The 22,264-nt window shown below is 37.2% G+C and overlaps 1 protein-coding gene across 4 annotated transcripts in view; it reads left to right on the top strand.

Moving 5' to 3' along the window:
- The window catches only part of LOC129803206 (rho GTPase-activating protein 39), a 39,857-nt gene that overhangs the window by 7,481 nt on the left and 10,112 nt on the right, over positions 1-22,264 (top strand). For 2 of the 4 annotated variants that reach the window (XM_055849647.1, XM_055849658.1), the window contains exons 4-10: positions 2,747-3,359; positions 14,570-14,680; positions 14,738-14,931; positions 16,134-16,264; positions 16,337-16,754; positions 20,731-21,038; positions 21,114-21,665. In XM_055849647.1, the coding sequence (XP_055705622.1) occupies positions 2,747-3,359; positions 14,570-14,680; positions 14,738-14,931; positions 16,134-16,264; positions 16,337-16,754; positions 20,731-21,038; positions 21,114-21,665 (2,327 nt within the window). Of the gene's footprint in view, positions 1-2,746; positions 3,360-14,569; positions 14,932-16,133; positions 16,265-16,336; positions 16,755-20,730; positions 21,039-21,113; positions 21,666-22,264 lie in introns of all 4 variants that reach the window. The other 2 variants (XM_055849630.1, XM_055849638.1) reach the window with 1 other exon arrangement.

Below are 22,264 nucleotides of genomic sequence, written 5' to 3' on the forward strand. Positions count from 1 at the left end.
CACATCATCCTTTTCATAGAAGCGATGGTTTTTTTCTCTGGACCTCTTCTATCTCAAACCGTTTGATCTCCAAGCATTGTGTCGGAGGGAAATCGTTTAAAACTCGAAAATATGTTGAGTAAAACGATCCCCGTGGGCTGGGAGGTGGAAATTTTATTTACTACTTACATAGATGGCGCTACCCCTCACTGAGGGACATGATCTCATGCACCATTTCATGCCATGCTCCCCGACTCGAATCTCTGTGGAATTCGAACAGTAAACAATTTTTAAGTAGCCGTAATAGTAGAACATAGTAGGTTAGAACTGATAAGTGAAGCGACATGAAATTCTTTTAGGAAAAATCAGAATTGTCTCGTCCATGTCAAAGAAACCACGCCCAATGTATGATTTTAATTAAATAACATGATGTCCACATCAAAATTTTCACAATTTTTCCATTTGACTAAAAGAACTTACTTTATTTTAACGGAATAATGCGTAACAACTAGGGCTTTAAAATTTAAACAGAAGCTAAATATGTAATAAAAGAGGGCGTGGCCTTTGAGAAGGTGTGGCATCATTAACCTAGAAATGCATGCTCTGTTTACAAATCACTAAACTAAACTAATTCATTTTGATTTAAAAATAAAAAATAATGCATGCACTTATTAACTGTGTTTTATTCTCGGTATAGTAATTATCACAAAATTTATTCTTCTTACCATTTCACAATTTTCTTTTACTTATTTCACGGTATTTTGTTTTTTTTCTAATTTTATTAAATCCTGCTCGAATATGAAGCCTTTGATTTTTTAAAAAAATAATTAAGTTTGGCTTTTTTCTAAGATTCTTATGATAGGGGAGACCGGGGCAGATTGGCCAAATAATGAAAGTTTTCAATGTATAGGGGAGACTGGGGCACATGTAAACATTTTCAATAGATGCGAATTTAAGGTGATTTTCCAAGCACACAGTGATTTTTTGGAAAAGATTTCTTAGCTCATGTTTTACCCTGGATATAGGCAATTCATCGAAGGTAATGGGGATGCTGGAAAACAATTGAGTTTTCCATAAAAATAAAATTTGTGTCACTATGCATTTTTCTCTTTTCACAAAATACCTGGGGTAGAAGTGAACACTTTCTGGGGAGGATGTAAACACCTTTTTTCCACCCTTGAAATTAACTTTGCATCACTTTCAATTATTTTAATTACTTAAGAGATATATAAAGACTGTATATTTTTCAAAAAATCACTACACTTTTTACAAAGAATAATTAAAATAGCAAAAAAACTAAAAGCATGCATATCAAACACATTTTTCAATGGATTTTCCCCATATTTTGACATCGTGTGACTTCTTACTGAACACAGCGCTACCAATTTATTTCGTAGTAGTCAATGAATTAGGCATTTCGCATGAAGGTCAATTTTCCGCTCTTTTACCTACTCATTTTGTGAAATTGAAAAGAAAATGTTAGCATATTTTTTTTACTAACGTAAATATTCTACTTCTTATAGTTTCTCATTTTATCTAGAAATAGGAAAGATATTAAGAGTATTTTCTCGGTTTTTTTCTTCCTAAAAAGTTTTACGCGGGACAACAAAAAATTTTCCACCATGAAATGCAGCTGTCAAACGAATGAAATGAAGAACGCCATTCATTCTACACTCGCGACATCTACAATTACGGGGAAATTGCCTGTTTACATCTACCCCAAATGCTGTTTTCTGACCAATTATTAATTCTTTTAAAATAAAGAGAATCTCAATTTCTCTAGTAAATGCATTAATATAATCCTAAAAGATATAGGAAAGAACTGGTATTTTACACAGTTTTTAATTTCCAGGTGGAAATCCAAATGACCAAAATAATTGAAATATCAACATTTTCGGGAAAAATGACTTTTATTTTTAAAGTATTAGGATTTTATTGACCAATTCATCTGTGGACATATATTCCCATGGTCTCTATGAATGCTTATGCGTTTTATCCTCTGGAGTCTTAAAATTAATGAAAAAATCACAGTGTTTACAACTACCCCTGTTTACTACTACCCCAGTTCCTCCTATAATTTGTAATAAAAATGTTTGTATCAGACTGATAAATATTTCAATGAATAGAAAGGAAGGTGTTTTCTCAACATTCCTTCTAAGGCAAACTATAACATCTCACTATTTAATATTATTCGTGGCTTAGCTGCCCCAGCCTCCCCTATAAAAAAACTAGGCTAGTTGTAAACACTGTGATTTTTTAATTAAATATTAAACTTCAGAGAACCTTGTTCACTATAGAAATGGACTAAGATTAGTTGAAGTGTACTACTGCCCCAGTTTTCCCTAAATGGATTTCTCTGTAGATGATCTAACACATATCCCTATTCTGGAATATATTCACAGTACAAATTCCTCAATTTTATTTGGCTATAATTCCTTGAAGGAGCGTGATCGGAAAGTTTGTGAAAACAGAATGCAATCATTGATTCAATAACCACAAACCTGCGAAAGGAAATAACATAAAATAAATTCCAGCACAGTAAAAAAGTTTTCATTTCTCTCCACATCATATTTCATCAGCATAATAATATTTCCATTTGATTTTTGAAATCCTCCCTCTTTCAAGTTATATTTCTTTGCAATTTTCAATTTTATTATAAATTGTATTTTAAAGCTTTACAGCCCAAATAAAATTGATGAAAGAGTTGCAAGAAACTTGTTTCCTAACCAATTGCACTCTTTATCTCTATTTTTCTTTTGATGCCAAGATCTCCAAGCTTTTCCGCAATGAGCCCCGTGTGGACATAAAGGCGGCTTCATCGAAGGAACGTGGACCTCAAGAGTCCCGAAGTGTTGAGTTGCTGGCAAGTCCTCAGGGACGCCATAGCTTCAGGCCTAGCTCGACAGATTCACCAGGAGGCCGTCATGATACTCACAAGTATTGTCGGCACACGGGAGGATCCACTTCCCCCCGTAACAATAGCCAGAGACATGATTCCGGTAAATCTAGTGATTCTAGTCTCTCCAGTGCTCATGGGTACAGGCGCCTACAGGATGGTGGAAGCCTGCGGATTGGGCAGCAGCAGCAGCATGGAGGACGCAGAAAGCAACACAGTGCTGAGAATTGCTACAGGATGCTCCAGGAGAGCAACAGTTCGCACAACATTCCCCATGTGGCGATGGGTGGTGGCGACACAAAACCATCGTCGCAGTATCCGAAGCAGAAGATGCCCTATTCCCTTTCCAATTCATCAGATTTGGCCGGAAGTGCTTCCCCAGCCCATTCCACGAGCACACCCCAGCTCAAGAAGAAGCTCACTGGAGACTTTGCTCGCACATCCACTGAAGCTACCAAGCATCAGAGTTTCGACTTTGCCGGAAGTAATTCAAGTACCTTTTTTATGGTTTATCTTTATGTTTGGGAAATATTTCAGGAGGGGGAAGGGAGTAAGAGGGGTAGAATGAAAAAGATTTATTTGGGAGACGCTGAGTCTGGTGAAGTTTTCAAGGTGTTCAGAACTGGCGCATTGCTTAAATTTTCAGACGGTCGGTGCTTCAAATTATTCTTTAAATACTTAAAAACTACTTTAGAACGAGCATGAAAGCATCTCAATGGAAATTCTTAGACTTTTATGGTATTTTACGACTGTTTTTCATTTGGTTAAAGTTGCAACTATAATTTAGACATTCAGAGATAAATCATTGTTTTTTTCAGTCGGATTTATGAATAGGCGCGTCGTTGAACCCTCAAATGAATTCTTGGGTCGTTTTCACGCTTCATATAAATTTGCATAAATATGTGGCTATGTCAAACAGCTTAAGCGATTTCGATTCCATTAACAGTCATCTCGAGAATTTAGAATGTCCTTAAAAGTTATAAGGAATGTGTAATGAGATGATAAAAGAAACTATAAAGCATTCAACGAAGACTAAAATAATTCCGAAAAGCACATTAAATCAAAAAAATTCAAACGTTATAAATTTATTTATTTTTTATAATGTTTTTAAAAGCATTTGGGGATTTTATTTGAAAGAGAATCAGTTACATTTTCGTACACGGTGCATTTCCAGTTTGAATATACAAGGGGTCCCAGGATTATGCATACACTCAATCCCGGCACTATGCACTTCGGGATTATGCACCTGAAGGAATTATGCACATACAATTATGCAAGTTTGCCTAGCATTGGAAGTCAATTTATTAACCCTTTAAGGACGAGAAGGTCAAAAATCGGGGGTCAGAAAAAATCACTTTTTCTAACTTTTTAGAGCAAAGCACAACTTTAGAAGATCGTAGGAAAAATTTCATTTTTTAGCGGGTTAAATCACTTTTGGAATACGCCTGAATGTATACAATGCCGTGACGCGGGAAATTTGAAAACACTGCTTCTTTTTCAGAATAAAACTTTAATTTCTTTTATTAAGGTGATTTTTTTAAACATTCTACTCATTTATTGAAGAACTCTGGCGAAAGAGTACTGTTTGTTAATGCATTTCTATTAATCAGTTGAATTTCTTGTTTTGACTAATTTACTCCGCGCGAAATTCGTTCTACGGACGATTTATTCAAAAGAAAGCGCCTGCGGATATGCAAATTTTCTCGATGCATAATGCCATTTCACGCGTTTTTTTCGGTCCCGAAAATATGCATATTCCCGGGATTGACTGTATTTTCCGGACCGAAGAAAATCATGCGGAATGGCTTTATTCATACAGAAATTTGCATACTTTTAGGAGACTTCTTTTGAATAAGTTGCGGAAATACCGTAAAATATGCAAAATATTGTTGGCGCTAATTTCTTGGGCTAAAATTGTACTCCCTCCGTTCCGAAATAAGTCGTACGTTTGGGGAAAAATTAGGGATTAAGGAATGGTTTCAGAGAATGTTTTTGTTATTTGCAAATATCTTGTGTATGAACTATCCTCCATGTTCACGGATAATATGGGGATCCTATCACGATGGTATGTTGAGGAATTGATATGTTGAAGTTGCCCATTTTTCGCGTTTTTTTCAAAGAGCTCCGGTAGATAGTTAATTACTAAAAAATGGACTGTGATTAACATTACAGGCTAGAATTTGTTCTAAATTTTTAGTATGCACAAGTAGAACTCAACAACTATTACCGATATGACATTTTTATTGCTCAAATTTTGCAGAATGAGCAATAAAAAGAACATCCTTTTTTATGTGTACGAATATCTGGATGCAAAATGGTGAGAGATAGGGACTTAGGACCTTCAGCGGACCCCCTATAAGTTGACCCTGGGACAATTTATATGTTTCTCTAAAACATATCCAGAATTGAAAAAAAATCGCACTGCGTGTTTTCGAGCAATCCCAAAAACATGATTTTGGAGGGGAAGGGGAGGAGTGGGGGCAAAATAAAGGACATATTAATGGTCCCAGGGTCAACTTATGGGGGGGTCCCCCGAAGGTCCCAAGTCTGTATCTCTCACCATTTTTCACCTATTTTAGGTTGAAAATAAAACAAAAATAAGACATTTTTAAGACATTCGTTTCTCAACATACCATCAAAACTAGACCCCAATTTTAGTACTGGACATTAGCAATGGTTCTATACAAGAGATAATTGTTGATACACAAAACATTTACCAACAAACTTTCCCTTAAAACCATTTTTATTTCGGAACAAGAATTTTTCCCAAACGTATGACTTATTTCGGAACGGAGGGAGTGTTACATTTAGGGGTATTTCTAAAGTGATTTCACAAATTAGTTGAATTAGTTTCTAGTGATAGGCCAAGTTGCATAGGTGTGTTTGCATAATGCCATTTAAATCCCGGGAACCTCTGTATTTAGACTTTATTTAAATATTTTAGAAACAATTCAAAATCTTGTATAAATCAGTAAAGGTATATGCTCTTTCTACATGAACTGAATCCAAAAAAAAATGTCATCAAAAGATAGACCACGCCCCTTAAAGGTTTTGAGGTTATTAAAGCAAATACTGTAATTTATTTACAGTATTTTTTTCAAATATTCGTTATTCAGCACTGTTTTTCAATGTTATAAACGAATGGATAACACATGAAATTTTTGTGTCCAGAAACACGAAATGAGTGGGCGTGGCTTCCAGAAGGCGTTACATCAGCAAATTTTTTTGTGAAATATTAAAAAAAACTCGCATAACTTTTCTTCTTCGCATAACTTTTGAGTACAATTTACAACGAATTTAATTGATTCACAGATTATGCAACCATTTCGAATTAGGAAATTGTTTAAGAAGTGCGCTTGTTAGAATGTTTTTGGCATTGCTAATATGACCAGCGCAAAATAACTTTTGTTTGTAAACATGTTTTTAATATTTCTTATGAGATTAAGTGAGATCTAGGTCTAGTCATGTCGCTCATTCGCACATGAAATTTTAAATGACCACAAAAGCTGAGATTGTAAAGAATCTCAGCTAATACATGTTTACAAACAGATGGTAATGTGCACTGGGCTATATCCTGACGCACAAATAAAAATAAATGTTCGGTAAATTAAGACTAATGCAGCTGGGATGCAAATTTCAAGACCTTTCTAAAAAGTCCAAATTTAACTAATGTAGAGCTTAAATTTCCCGCCTTATAGCAATAAATGCTCTGCTGAGGCAACCCTAAATATTCGAGACGCAATGTCTCCTTTCTAGGCCAGCGCCTCTGGTGATGGTGGAGACGACTGTAATAGTTTAGTCGATCGTACGATCTCAGTGAGTACTGACGGGAGTTCGTCTCGAGTCGTACAAGTGATAGGACATAGTGCGGAGAGCTCGCGACAGTCTGGAGCCCACACCAGTCGATTGCATAAGCAGGTCACCTCCTAAGTGTATTAGATTTAAGAGTAGATATTGTTTGCCCCCTATATCTTTTTCAGAAGTGGGATGATGGGGTAAAAATCCCCTGAATCCCTGAAAGAGTTTGTGAGGATTGCAGAGTAGCCATCATGACGAAATTGGTCGCAATAGGTTGAATGGTGCGAGTGAGGGGGGCATTAAGCATCATGGGGCAACAGGAAAATTCCTGTCGTACACAGGAATTCAGATAAGTGACCCAACTTGGGGAAAATTGCGTTTTATTGGAATTTTTAGAAAGAGAAAAAAAAAACAATTAATGTTGCGCAATAAGGGAAAATTTTATTCAAAAGCAAAGAAATAATTAATTGAGATATATTGTTGATTTTGAGGTATGATTCTCGCCGTGAATAGAGGCTGAATTTCCGTAAGAAATGCGATATTTCGGGAAAAAGGTGGTTATTGCGCATCATATTGGAAATTGCGTCAGAAAATTTCCTATTGGTTCAAATTGTGCCATAAAATATCACGCGATCTCCCCTAGCGGAAAGGAGGGGAAACTTGTTCGAAAATTGTCGAAATTACAACAGTGGCGCGACTGACGGAGGAAAAATGTATTAGTCGTTGACGAAAAGCAGGCTGGGGTAATTGCATTGTCAAAAAAGTTGCTATTTTTCGTGGAAAATAAAGGAAATTATTCACAAATTTTCATACAAAAGTGTTCAGACGCGATTGTAGAAGGTGTTGTGTTGTGTGTTTGTCACGCAGGTAAGGAATATTCCGTGAGAATGACTCGAAAAGGAGATGACGCAATTTGCACACACAAGCCACCATCTTGAGAAATGGAATATTTTTGTGAAAATTTCAGAATGCCTCGTTTTAGGAGGACAGGTACTGACCCACCAGTGCCCAGAGAGTCGCCCATGGGACAGAGCTCAAGTCACGATGGTGTTCCAAGGATTGGGCCCCAAGAAATTGCCACTATCATCCCCAGGTTCGATCCGGATGATCCCAGTTGCATGGATTGCGAGCTCTGGATTGATGATTGCAGTACTGCCAAGGAGATGTATGGATGGAGTGACAGTGCTGCAATCCTGTACAGCTCCATGAGATTGAGGGGTACCGCAAAAGTGTGGTATCATGCCGCCAAGGGGCAGCTACAGACATGGGAAATGTTCAAGAGGGATTTCATCGACAATTTCCCCGTAAAAGTCAGCATCCCTGGGATCCATGAACAGCTGAGGAAATCCCAGAAGTCCAAGAATGAGACGATAATAGCGTATTTTCACCGGATGTGCGCTTTGGGAAGAAAAATTTCTCTTGACGACCAGACAATGAAGGAATACATCATTGGTGGGATCTCACCAGAGAGCCGAAGGGCTACCTTGAGGAACCGGTCATATCCCTCCTTGACCAAGCTACTCCATGCTCTACTGGAAGCTGAAGAGAAGTGTAATTCAGAGAAAAAGGATGAGAAAAGTGACCGTCACAAGGCCGGATCGTCACGAGGGTACAATCGTGGTTCAAAACAGACAGACAGGTACCATCCCTATTCTTCTAGTTCACGTGGAGGTTTACGAGTGTCTGAGAATTCAGGAAGATATCAACGGGACAGGAAGGAGAGCCCAGATGAGAACTTGGAAAGAGATAGAGTCAAAGGTGAGAAATTTTCCGGAAAGACTGAATTTCGAGACAACCGGAAGTGCTATCATTGTAAGCAGCCTGGACATTTGATCGCAAATTGTCCGAAAAAGCCCAAGGATTTTCAGATAAGGGTGGTCGAGCAACTCCCCACCCTGCCAAATAAAAAGGGGTTGATCAAGGAGGCCGAAGTACAGGGTCAGAAGGTGAAAGCCTTTGTGGATTTCGGAAGTGACTGTACTATTGTTCAAGAATCGGTAGCTAAACGGTTGAAAATAAAATGGCAAAAAGGGACAATTTCTTTGACGGGTTTTGGGGGAGTGAAAAATAAAACAAAAGGTAGCGCCCGAGTTAAGCTGAATTTAGATGGGGTTGAGAGAGAGGTTGTTTTACATATTGTCCCGGATGAGATGCAAAATCACGAGATGATAGTTGGGCGTGATTTTTTCAATGATCCCTTTGTGGTGTCATTGCGTACCTGGAATGATCTGATAATCACCGATAGTGCCAAAAAAGATGTCGATGTTATGGAAGTGGAAGTTGAGATGAAAGATGAAAATAAAACACCGATTGAAATTTCTGATGATATGATTTCAGTGGGAGAGGGTGTCAGTGACTCGATAAAGGAAAGGCTAAAGGAACTGGTCAAGGAAAATCGTCAGTGTTTTTCCTTAGACACATCAGAACTGGGGCATACCACAATAGAGGAAATGAAGATCCAAGTTATTTCCGATAAAATTATCAAGTATGGTCCCTATCGAATTCCATATGCTCTCAAGGAGGAAGTCCGGATGAAAATTGAGGAACTGCTCAAGTATCAGATAATTGAGCCGTCAACTTCAGAGTTTGCCAGCCCAATGGTGATTCTCCGGAAGAAGAATGGAGGAATAAGGATATGCATCGACTATCGGAAAATTAACGCTATAGTGAGGAAGGAGCACTTCCCGATGCCAAACATCGATGAAAAGCTAAATGATTTGGCGGGTAAGAAACTTTTTAGTTGTCTGGACTTGTATATGGGATACCACCAAATCAGTGTTGCCGAGGAATCACGAAAATATACAGCCTTTGAAACACCAGAGGGTCTTTATCAATATCGACGAGTGCCTTTTGGTCTTGCAAATTCCCCAGCAATCTTCATGAGGGTGATTGCTCATGCACTACAGTCTCTGAACAAAAATGATGTAACCTGTTTTATGGATGACATACTGATCTCTACAACTGATGAAGAGGCACATCTCAAGACATTGGGTGATTTGTTCACTGAACTTAGGAAGTATAATCTCACACTCAATATTGAAAAATGTCAGTTCATGAAGAGTCAAATTTCTTACTTGGGACATGAGATTACAGAAGAGGGAGTGTCCCCAGGTAACATCAAAACCCGAGCCATATTTGAGTTCCAATGTCCAGCAAGTTCCAAGGAAGTGAAGAGATTTTTGGGCTTAACAGGGTACTTCAGACGTTTTGTGCCAAATTATGCACATATTGCTGCACCACTAAATGAGGTGAAAGCTCAAGAAAAGGATCATGTGGTACTCACGGAAGAACAGACAAAAGCATTTGAAACCCTGAAGGCCAAGTTATGTGAGCAGCCCGTTTTGGCTTTGTACGATCCCAACAAGAGACATGAATTACACTGTGATGCATCAAAATTTGGACTTGCAGGCATACTTCTTCAGGCTGACAATACCAACCACTTGAAACCAGTCTCATACTTCAGCAGGAAGACCACAAAATTGGAGCAAAAGTACCATAGCTACGAATGGGAAACCCTAGCGGTGAAAGAAAGTCTTCTCAGATTCCGGTACTATCTTCTTGGAAAACATTTCAAGATTGTAACTGACTGCAAAGCTCTACAACAGAGTCAGGATACACAACATTTAGTTCCACGTGTTGCCAGATGGTGGTTGAATATAATGGAGTTCGATTTCACAATGGAACACCGGAAAGAATCTCAAATGAAACATGTAGATTGCCTGAGCAGAATGGCTTATGAGGATCCACCCGAAGAAGAACACCAGGAAGTGATGTTAATCCAGATGGAGGAGGATTGGGTTGTGGCTTTACAACTCAAAGATCCTACAACTTCCCGAATTCGACAAATCCTTGACGGAACTTTAAAGAAGGAACTGGATGAGAAAGATGTGCAGAATAAATTCCAGTTGGTGAATGGCAGAGTGTATGCTCGAACATCAAAAGGATTGAGATTCATGGTACCCAAGGCAGTTCGATTCCATGTGTTGATGAGTGGTCATTATGGGATGGGACATCCTGGACCCAAAAGGACTTTAGAGCATCTGCAACGAGAATACTGGTTCCCAAAAATGAGACAAGCAGTGGAAAAATTTGTCCAATTTTGCATTCCACGTGCGGTGCATAAGATTGGGAAAGACGAAAATCATCATCATATTTACGTGCACAAGAAAGCACCTGTTCCTTTCCATACAGTGCACATAGACTTCTGTGGACCCTTCCCAAAGACCACAGGAAAGAAAGAACATGTATTTGCTGTGGTTGATGCATTCACCAGATTTCTGACTTTGAGAGCAGTTGCTGGACCCACCACAAAAATCACTACCAAGATTCTCGACGAAGTGGCTCAATATTTCGGAATGCCGCAAGTATTGGTGAGTGATAATGGAGCTGCGTTTACATCAAAAGAATTCCAGAAGTATTGTGATGAGAACAGTATCAAGCATGCATTAGTCTCTGTTGCTACACCCAGAGCTAATGGTATTGTGGAGAGAATATTTCGAGGAGTCAAAGATGCACTCAAGACACTTTCCGAGGACAATGAAGGACGTGACTGGGACAAGAAATTGGCCAAAGTGCAGTGGATGTTGAACTCAATGGTGAATAGAACTACCGGCGAGTCGCCCCAGAAAATGCTGTTGGGATATTCTCCAAAGACAACATTTGGTGATCAGCTGTACAACTCACTCATAGTGGATCACGAAGAAGTACGCACACCAGTAGAAGACTTGAGGACAAAGGCATATGACAGGATGTGTCAGCAACAGCAGAAGCAAGCTGAAAAGTACAATCAGAAGCACCTAGCCCCAAAGGTTTACAAGGAAGGCGACCTTGTTTTGGTGCGACACAATGTTGCTGCATTTGGAAGTTCCCGAAAAATGCTTCCACGCTACAGAGGACCATATGTAGTGGAAACTGTCCTAGGTGCGGATAGATACATTGTTGTGGATACTCCGATCACACAAGTTACTCAGAAACCGTTCAAAGGAACCTATCCAGCTGAGAAGTTGAAGGGCTGGGTAACCGAGAAGGATTTAGAGGAGTACAGTGGGTTACTTAGTGAAGACCCAGCAAGTGATGAAGTTACAGAAGAATTATCAATGGATTGAATTTCTTTATTCTGTTAAAACTTAGTTGATGGATTACATGTTGATAAGTTGATGTTGAATTAATTTGGATTGGTTGTGATAATAAACTGAAGTCAAAGAAAGATTGAAATATCTATTTGTTAGATGGTTTGATTTGGAATATTATGGAATTTATTGAGAACTGAATTAAAGGAATACAAAATAACATGTTTGTTTCTCATTTGGAAATTTAGGCAGACTGAATCATAAAGTCATAAGTTGACTGGGAATCTATTATATTCATGGCTATGGAATTTGTTTCCTGGGTGTCTGGTCAATACATATGGGATCATTTGCATACTCTTTAAAAGGAAAATCATTTGTTGAGTCTTTGTGACAAATTAGTCTTTGTGACAGTCTAAGTCAGTCTAAGTGACAATTGGAAGAGAATGGCTAGCCGACGACGACAAAAAGAAATGGATTGACTATAAGAGGAATAATAGCAGCAGTTGATAATGATACCACTAGAAGACAGCATTACCTGATGCAGTAGAAGGAATGACTTTTGATAGTCTAATTCTTAAGTCTTTGTGACAATTATGAGAAGGTGTATTCGGAATTGCTTTTGGTAGCATTCATCCGAAATGTTGTCTTGGTGACAAAAGAAGCGAGCAAATGAAGAAGTCCCTAGATTTGTAAAGAGGATTAGATGAGATTTAACTAACAGGATAATGAGAATGGTTAGGAATTCGGTAAGTCAAGGACTGTTACCTTTCCTCAAGACAACCCTGAATCTTCGGATTAGTCAAGTACTCCAATGAGGACATTGGTAAGGTCAGGACGGCCGAGATGTAGAGCTTAAATTTCCCGCCTTATAGCAATAAATGCTCTGCTGAGGCAACCCTAAATATTCGAGACGCAATGTCTCCTTTCTAGGCCAGCGCCTCTGGTGATGGTGGAGACGACTGTAATAGTTTAGTCGATCGTACGATCTCAGTGAGTACTGACGGGAGTTCGTCTCGAGTCGTACAAGTGATAGGACATAGTGCGGAGAGCTCGCGACAGTCTGGAGCCCACACCAGTCGATTGCATAAGCAGGTCACCTCCTAAGTGTATTAGATTTAAGAGTAGATATTGTTTGCCCCCTATACTAAATCGGTTGAAAATTGAGCCTACAACAGTGGTTTGAACTTTCACCTTCAAAAATTCAAAATGGCGATTTTTTGAGATGTCTATGGATGAAATGTTTGACTGCATATTTCTCAAAACATATCCAAAAATAGAAGAAATCGAAATAAATAAACAAAGAATATCCTTGTAGGATGAGAAAGGGGATGGGAAGGAAAAGGAAAAAAACGTCTGGAGATTAGAGATAGTAAAATTTCAGAAATTTCACAGTAGTCACCATCTACAATAGGCGGAAAAACGTGAAATTTCTTGAAATTTGCTATCTCTACTGCAGATAATGTTTTTTAAGCGTTCGCCCAATTCACCGAAGATCAGAAGTTAATATCTCTTACGGTCTCAGTTTTTACAGAGCAGAGACCAAGTTCAGGGAAATACGAATTGTATTGCTACTCTCTAAGTCTTTCTTTTTGAGTTCGAGCAGTAATAATACAGTCGACTCAAAGATCATAAGCTTATCCCTCATTTTCTTCCACTTTATTAGATCAATGTTGATACAGTAGACTCTCTATCAATTGGACATTTGGGGCAAAATATCATCCGGTTTATTGATAGATTTGGGCGTCAAAGCCTTTGTAAATTCCACAAAAAGCGCTCAATTATAAAGAATCACGATAAAATAGGAAGAACTAGGGGAAAGTACTCTCCCTTCGAACGTTCATGCCTTCGAATAATGTGAATTTTATTTTATTTTTCTTAAGAGACTTGCACGTTTTTATTAAATATTAGTTAGCTTATCATCAATTATTGATAATTGCATGATAATTATGTGCAATTCTATTAGGAGAAATAAAAGAAATTCACATTATACGAAGGCATGAACGTTCGAAGGGAGAGTACTTTTCCCTACAGCGAATTTGAGCAAATTAGCTTCATAATTAAACGTGAAAATTGTCAATAAAATTTTTGGCCCGATTAAAAAAGAGCCGATTGAGCGAGGGTCTACTGTAAATGTTGACCAATCAAATGTTGACTTATGGGGCGGCGGTAGGGCCACCGAAAACCGGAAGTCAATATCCTTTGCTGTTTGGAATCCAGTAAGAGAATTCTATAACGCTATGACTATGTCATATGACAAATTTATTTATTTTTTATGTTGTAAATTCGGAAGGACTTCGAACGTTCATGCCTTCGAATAGTGTGAATTTCTTTTATATTTATTAGACAGTCAATAGGTATTTCAATCTTAAATTTTTTTGAGCCACTTTGGGTAATTGATTGCAAAAATTTATCAGACCGTTCAATTTCGTAAAGACTGCCACAACATATTTAAAAACTGTGATAATTTATTTACAAAACAGTTTAATTACAAAAATTTTTAGTAAAGAAAGGCTCTCAGGCTTCGCACACGAAGCCTGCGAATACTTCATATTTTTCCATATTCCTTTAATGAATCTGACATATTTTTTCAGAAAAAATGTGACTTAAGACTAGCTATTAAAATATATAGAAAGGTCAGATTATTTAAAGAAATATGAAAAAATATAAAGTGTTCCAAGCAAGAGTGTGTGCGATGCCTGAAGCCCTTCCTCTATATTTTGGTCTCGAATCAATGTCAGTTCTAAGCATCTTGTCCTTTCAAATAGATTAAATTTTTTTTAATAAGTAAATATATTTTTTCTAACGATAAACCATTTCGTCTGTGTAGAAGAAGATCCTCCGATTGTTTCCCTGACGCGCTCCGGGAGTTTCATGTCGTCACCGCGTCAGCAACATCAGTCGCGAACGGTGACAACGCCAGGCAATGAAGGAAATGGAGGTGGTAGTGATGATTCTATGCATGAGAAATATTTTAAATCTGTTGAAAACACACCAGTGACCCGGCGTCGTCACACGACATCAGCCAAGGGAGCCGCCATTGCGTCTGGATCATCGGGTGGTGGAGGAAGTGGAGGCAATGATGCCAGAGCTAGCGGAAGTGGAACATCGTCGAAGATGGTGGCAGCTAGTGGTGGAACGGGCGGATCGAGTGATTCAAGTCCACAGAGTCCCATAAGTCCACAGAATCATGTAAGAATGTTTAATAATTTTCCCCGTATTTTCATCGTCATACACAAAAGTTCCATCATTTTTTTTTTTTGAATATCATCCCCCTTTTCTTGCTCGAACACACTCAATTTGGAGACACAATTTATTGGCAAGTTCCCCACATACACACACACATACACAAAATGTACATATAAATTGGCTGATGACCAAATGAAAATTTCCCACAAATATTTCATGAAATTTCACGCTTATCAAATTTCTTGATTTAAATTTGTTATGTCGCATGAAAATTGAATTATTAAGAAACTTGGAAATTGCAGACAATTTTTTTTGCAATTAATGCTAGGGGAAAGTGCGCTATCTTCGGACGAATCAAGCTTCGGACAACTTAATTTTTATTCTACACTGAGAAAAAAAGAGGGTGCGATTAACTTTTTTTCCTCATAATTTTAACACTTTTTAGGTGTAAAAATATATCAACATTTTTTAATGTTAATTTTACACCTTTTAAGGGTAAAATTAACGTGAAAAAGGGTAACTTTAACCCCTAATACACCTAAAAATGGTAATATTTACACCGACTTTGGATCAATACTGCAGGGTAAAATTAACATTTCCGGAATGTTATTTTAACTTTTTCGGATTTCTCTCAGTGTATGTTCTTAATGGATTTAACTCTTGGCTGATATTCATCAAAAATATTTAGAAAGAAAACTGAGTTATTCGAAGCTTGATTCGTCCGAATCCAGTGCGTTTTCCCTTACTCATTTTTTTTAATTAAAATACTTTTTTTTTTCAACGCCAACGAGTTACTATATTTAAGATTTTTTCCTTGACTTTGTCCCCTCTTGCTTCTTTCACTTGAAAAACTCGTATCTATATATCTTTTCTCTTAAATTTACTTGTATAATTATTTTGTACAGCAATTAAAGAACTTATGTAAAATATTTATGCTTCATTGACAAGAACAACATTTAAAAAAAAAGTTCCATGAAATATTTCAACAAAAGACATAATTACTAACTATATTATTGAAATTCTTGAGAAAATTTCTAGCCTCTCAAACACACAAAAGATGTGAAGAAAAATGGTATTATATCTTGTGGTATGAAAAAATATACGATGCTGTGTGTTCGAAGCACCAGCAAAATTCTTTGCATTCTCTTTCTCTCAATACGCACATGGAATATAATTTTTCTTAAGTGCATTCCTTCTCATACCAGGCAACGAAGCCAGCTAGACCGTCACTCTTGAGCAGTGTCTCCATTGCCATAGATACCCCAAGCTCCTATATTTCTAGTCACAAGAATGATCCGGAACTCCTGAATCTGGATTTACCCACAAAACCCGAAAGGTGAGAATTAATATTGGAGAATTTAAAAAAAATCCTGAATTTCGAGATATTTTATTTTGTCTTTCGGGATAGATATTTGGACAAGATGAAACTCGACAAGGGTAAAGTGTCACCGGGAAGTGTGTCAAATAGTTCAGGCTTGTCGATACAGCAAATAAATAATTTGATGAAGCCACTGGCTAATAAGTACAGTGGCGGTGTGACATCTAGTCAATGCCAAACTTCGCTGAGGCAACAGCATGCATCGTCATTCAGCAATACACCAAAGGAGCACAAGGAGGAGACATCACCGGCAGTGATTCCCTATCTCAGTAAGCCAAATCTCGAGAGGCACAATAAGGAGATGCAGCAGCAGAAGCATAGCACTGAGAGAGCTACGTCCACGGGAAGACGCACACGGCGTCGGCAGCAGTATATGATGGGAACGATGACCAGCGATGCTGAATACGACAATGGAAACATTTCGCCACTGTACAGCAATTGGGATCAGGTAAGAAAAGATAGGGTAAATTAAGCTAATTCAAAACCTGCTCCAAGTGGAATTTTTTCGCTACTCTAAATGGAAACAACATTATTTTCATGATAAATACAGTACTCAAATATTATATTTATATATTTTCTATACCTCAGCTTCATTATTTAGTTAATTTTGCTCCAAATAATGCAAAAATCCATTCATATTCACAAATTTTAATTTGTTAATTTCTCAGAAAAATTAAAAGTGTACCTTTTCACCATTGAGTTTTTCATAGATCGACCATGTTTTCCGGTGAAAAACACAATAAAGTGACTGTTGTTTATTCGTTTTGTTTAATATTTGTGTCATACTTCTGGCTAATTTTAGTTAAATTAAGTGCTAATCTTTATTGTTAACGGTACGTGAAGTTTTCAAATGAAATAATTACCTATTTCGTGAACAAAAAGAGTTTTTCTGAAGTGTCTGCAAATGCTTCAATAGGAAACCCTGGAAATATGATTTTTTGGAGAGATTTAATAATTATTTTAAATGGGAAAGGAGAAAAGACCAGGAATAAAAACAAATCCTGCACTCAAGAGCCACTCAACAAGGTTTTAGGAGCCTTTCGTCGCGGTTTCACTTACACTGTTTGTCTTCAATTAGGAACTTTCCCTTGTCTCCATTTGGATTAATTTGTTTCCAATAGAAGCATCTTACACTCGTGTATTTTTCTTGTATTTAAGAAGTTTTTAAATGATATCTAAAGAATTTTCACTAAACAGTAACATTCTAAAAGAGTCGAGGAGCAAATTTATGTAATTCTCTTCAGAAAAAATATGAACTTAATGTGTTGGACCTTCTGTCAAAGTTAAAGTGTCTGGAAATGATTTTGAATTAGGACATTTACCCTAAATGTTTCCTATTTGTAATTTCTTGGAATAGCATTTCTGAATATTTACTCGCGGTTTCTTAATAAATAAATAACAATAATAATGCACACACAAAAGCAACGAAGCATTTAATAATGCTCATTTTATGCGACCTAAATTGCCTTAATAATGCCAAAAAATTTCTTGTGACCTCTAAGAAATCAAACCCAGGACACATGCATTGCATAGCTATTTAATTCTCTAACAGTGTTTTATTTAATATGCGAAAAATAGTTGTAAGAAAATATTTTCTAGGATAATTATGATCCAATAAAGTCGAAAAAACCATCCATTCATCATTATCTCTTTTAGTTTAGGCGCTAGGTGAGAAAATATATATTTTTTTGAAACTCTTTGCTTCTAAAATTCACATTTTTAGTTTTTTCAAATTTTTGAAATAAAATATACAAAAGAGAATAACATATCTTTCAGTAAAAAATAAATTTATTTTAGTCAGATAACTTTAAATCGATATTTTTCTTGAAATTGAAAATGATTTTTTTGCACAAATATTTTTTGTTGCTTATTCTGTGACCTGTCACACAAAACTGAGGATGGCAACTAAACGGAGAGTCAAAATGAGTTCAAACTTTCAAAAGATGTTAGTAAGACTATTACCGAGGACACTTGAAAACCGTTATTAGAAATAGTTCAACGGTATTTTCGTATAAGGACGAACCGCCTGGGTAATCTCTAAAAACTGTCCGAAAATGAAAAAAAAATTCGCGCGATGCGTTTACGAACAATCCCAAAAAACATCGTTTTGGTGAGGAAGAGGGGGAATGGGAAGAAGATTATGGTCATGTTAATGGTCCCAGTGTTGACTTATGAAGGGGTCCCCCATAGGTCGCAAGTCTCTGTCTCTAACCGTTTAGGCTCTAGGCATGGTAACGACCGGACGAACAGACGGGCAAACAGCGTGGAGTCAAAAAACTCGAAACTTTAGATTTCCAAAATTCTACCAAAATACTACTCGTTAGGAGTAAGGAGTCGAAGTATTGGATGATTGCATAAGTTCGTGGGTCACTTTCACAGGCGTGATTACAGTGTATCCTATAGCTTATCCTCGTTATTTTTGTTAACTTTTTTCCATGCACTGGAAAGATTATAATGTCTTACATCCCTCTAATGCCAAGTATCCTTCAATTATGTCGATATGTCCTGTGGACGACTTTTCCAAAATGTGGAGCAAAAAGGTGCATTTACAACATGTAATCTTTGGCGAATTTTGGGAAGGTTCAAGTGATGGACTTCCACGAAAAAGCATTCTAACAGTTTATTTAGATCATGTTCTTTCTCTTAGAATGATTAAAAGATGTTTTGGAAACTTTCGAAATAGAGGTTTTTATCCTTTGAAAAATCAACTCCATTTTGGACGGCCTCTGGCATAGATAACGATATTGTGAGTATCCTAGAAAGTTTGCGGATAACATTTGAAAAGATTGTTAAGATGTTGGAATGGAAAACAATAATTCGATGTTATTTCGCTATTTAGAAAAGCTTTGATATGTTTAACTCTTTCGTCTCTTTTGGGACTCTAAGTATCCAAAGCAGCATATGAATGTTCTGTGAAAAACAATGTTTTTAACTATTCAGAACTGATAAAAATCCGATTCTTGTGGATGATTACAAACTATAAGGATGTCCAAATCTAAGATAATTTTTGTAGGACCTCAATTAATTCCTCAGCTTAGATATTTTTGATTAAAAAATGACGAAATTGGCTTGCAGCATATGCTGCGGTCCGGAAAGAATTAAAAGCTCGATGTTCCACATTTTTTGACTGAAATTCTTAAGGTGAATCGGATGAATATGGCGATTTTTCTCCTCTTTTGTTATGATAAAAACTTTTTTTTTGGACCGATTGGAAACAATTTATGGAAAATTGATCCAATACAACAAAATACACTCGAAAACGTCCTGGGAAAAACAGTCAAGCCCGTCAAGCCTGTTGCAAAAGCTGATCTGCATCTCACGAAGGTGATGCTGCAAGTTTGATGAGATCTCAGGAAATATTCACTTTAGGCTACCCAAACTCGACGAAAAAATCATAGAAGACAAGAAATGTGAGCATTTTGTTAGTTTCGATAAGTATTTTTAAGAAAAAAGCCATTTTTGGGTAAAAGAAAAGCATAATGGCGCTGACAACTTTTTCAATTGAGTGAATTTGAACCGATTGAAATTTTACCTCTTAATCTTTCAAAGTAAAATCAGATATAGGTGTCTCTTTCTGTCAAATGCAATTTAAAATCGAAATTGAAATTTCAATTTCAATTTCAATTTTCTTTTGACAGAAATAGACACATATCTTATTTCGCTTTGAAAGAGTAAGAGGTAAAATTTCAATCGGTAGAAATACACCCAAGTGAAAAGGTGTGCCAGTGCCATAATTTTCGAAGGCAACAACGCGAAATTGTGAGTCTCATAAGAGACGCTGTCAAAATACCAAAGGGGTTGTAGGGGAAAGTGGGGCACTTTTGAAAGTGGGCTACCTTTGAAATCGGGATTTTTCACCTATTTTTAAATAAAATTGAGCCATATCGTGATATAATTTAGCTTCTCAATCTGTTTGTGCAACTAAATTATAACACGATAAGGCTCAATTTTATTTTAAAATAGGTGAAAAATACCAATTTCAAAGGTGCCCTACTTCCCCTACTGGCAAATTCTTCAGCACCTAGAATATTCCTCATGTATTGAGCCTTCCGATTATCATTTGTTCCAATTTTTATCGAATACTTAAATGTGCAAAAATATGAATTTCCCAAAAGCTGTCAAAAACGACCTTTCGAACTATCTTCAAGAAAAAAGAGTTTTTTCTTTAAAAACTGGAATAGATAAGCTTATATATCTTTGGAGGACAAGTGTTAAGATCGATTGGGACTATATTCTTATTTATATAAATTAGTATAATATTTCTGAAAAAAATTAACTGTTGAAATTTGCCTTTGGGTGGCCCACGAACTTATGCAATCATCCAATATAATACTCAAAATCGAGGATTTATACTGTCCTCTCTGTGTAGTTCGAGCCGTAAAATAATCAAAGAAGCGTTATGCAATTTCCCCTTTCTTTTTTAGGAGATGCAGGAACATCTTCTGCCCCTGCAGCACTACATCATTGAGCAGGCCAAGTTGTCCGGATGCTATCGACTTGGTGATCCCTTGGATTCGGATTCACTTCACTCAGATAGTCAGTCTGAACATTCCTTCTCTGGTCATGAGCCTGACAACGAGGATTCAGACCATTCGGATGGCCGCGGAGACTACTTGACGCATCACTGCGTCACCGGCGAAGACTATGGGATGTCAAGGGGCGGAGGAGGTGGTGCTGGACATACCTCCTATTACAACATCGGGCTGAACTTTGACAAAGAAAAGGAAGACATGTGAGTTACTAAAGAGTGATTTTTAGGAAGCCTTCTATTTCTTTATTTGCTGGAATTTCTTCGTGGGAATTGCAGATCTTCCGAGGTGGAAGCAAAACTGGAAAGTGCCCGGGATGAGCCACAGATTTACAGTCCAGTGAGAAATCATCCAATCTTCCCACTGGGAGGTGGTTCAGGAATGCCACATCATCATCATCATGGAAAGATGGCTGGCATGCAGAAGCAGCAATCAATGCCTTCAGCTGGCTTCCATCATCAACAATCAATTGACAGGCACGTGGCATTGCACGGACTGTCCAAAGTTCTTCCACCTTCTGGTCCTGGTGGTGCTCCTCAATTGGCAATTATGAAGGAGTGTGATATTGAGAAATTTGCCCAGGACAATCTCAATCTTCACTCCAAAGGAATCTTTAGGAAGAAGTCATCTGTGAGGGATATGCTGAGTTGGACCGGAAATGCCATAAGTCGACCAATGTTGGCAGTTTCGAGGGACAAGGCGGGCAAAAAGATGGCTACAGAACTGTTCAAGCTGGTGCAAATTTACATGGGAGACCGCAAAGCGAGGCAGGGCATGAGTTTAAATTCTGTGGTCATTGACATAATTTCTCTGGCGGTACAGCAACCACCGTAAGTAAAAATTATCAATTTTTCAGATGAAATTCGTAATGGCAGAACTGAAAGAAATAGTTTTATTTTCAATAAGGAAATTAAAGGAAAAATGTTTTTTATAAAAAGTTAATTTAAAAAAAAAATCGTGGGATCAAAAAATTCAAATTGGAAAGATATCGGAAAAATGAAACATTTTAATTTAATTTGTAGAGAATGTCATTTACGGTTTCTTTACTAATTCATTGCCGATTGAGTGGATTGAGTACGGTACAGTCGGGTTGAAAATTTCAATAGCTTTTCAAAATATCCAAATTTAAGCAAATCGGTTGAGAAATAGGCCATCGAATGTAGTTAAACTTTAACATTCGAAAATTCGATGTCGAAAATATTTTCGGCCTTAGGTGGCTTCGGTCGAAATGTTCGCATAGACTACGCAGTAGACTCTCCCAAATTCGGGCATTTGGGACCGAAATGTCAACCGAATTAGAGAGAAATTCGGGCAGCAAATTGTTTGAAATTCAACGTTTTTTTTTGTTCATCTGCATACTTATATTGAGTTTATATGCTCATTCCTATAATAAATTTCATGAAAACCTCTTAATAATGCAAAATCATAT

This window comes from Phlebotomus papatasi, chromosome 1, assembly GCF_024763615.1.
Source record: "Phlebotomus papatasi isolate M1 chromosome 1, Ppap_2.1, whole genome shotgun sequence".
Classification (NCBI taxonomy): domain Eukaryota; kingdom Metazoa; phylum Arthropoda; class Insecta; order Diptera; family Psychodidae; genus Phlebotomus; species Phlebotomus papatasi.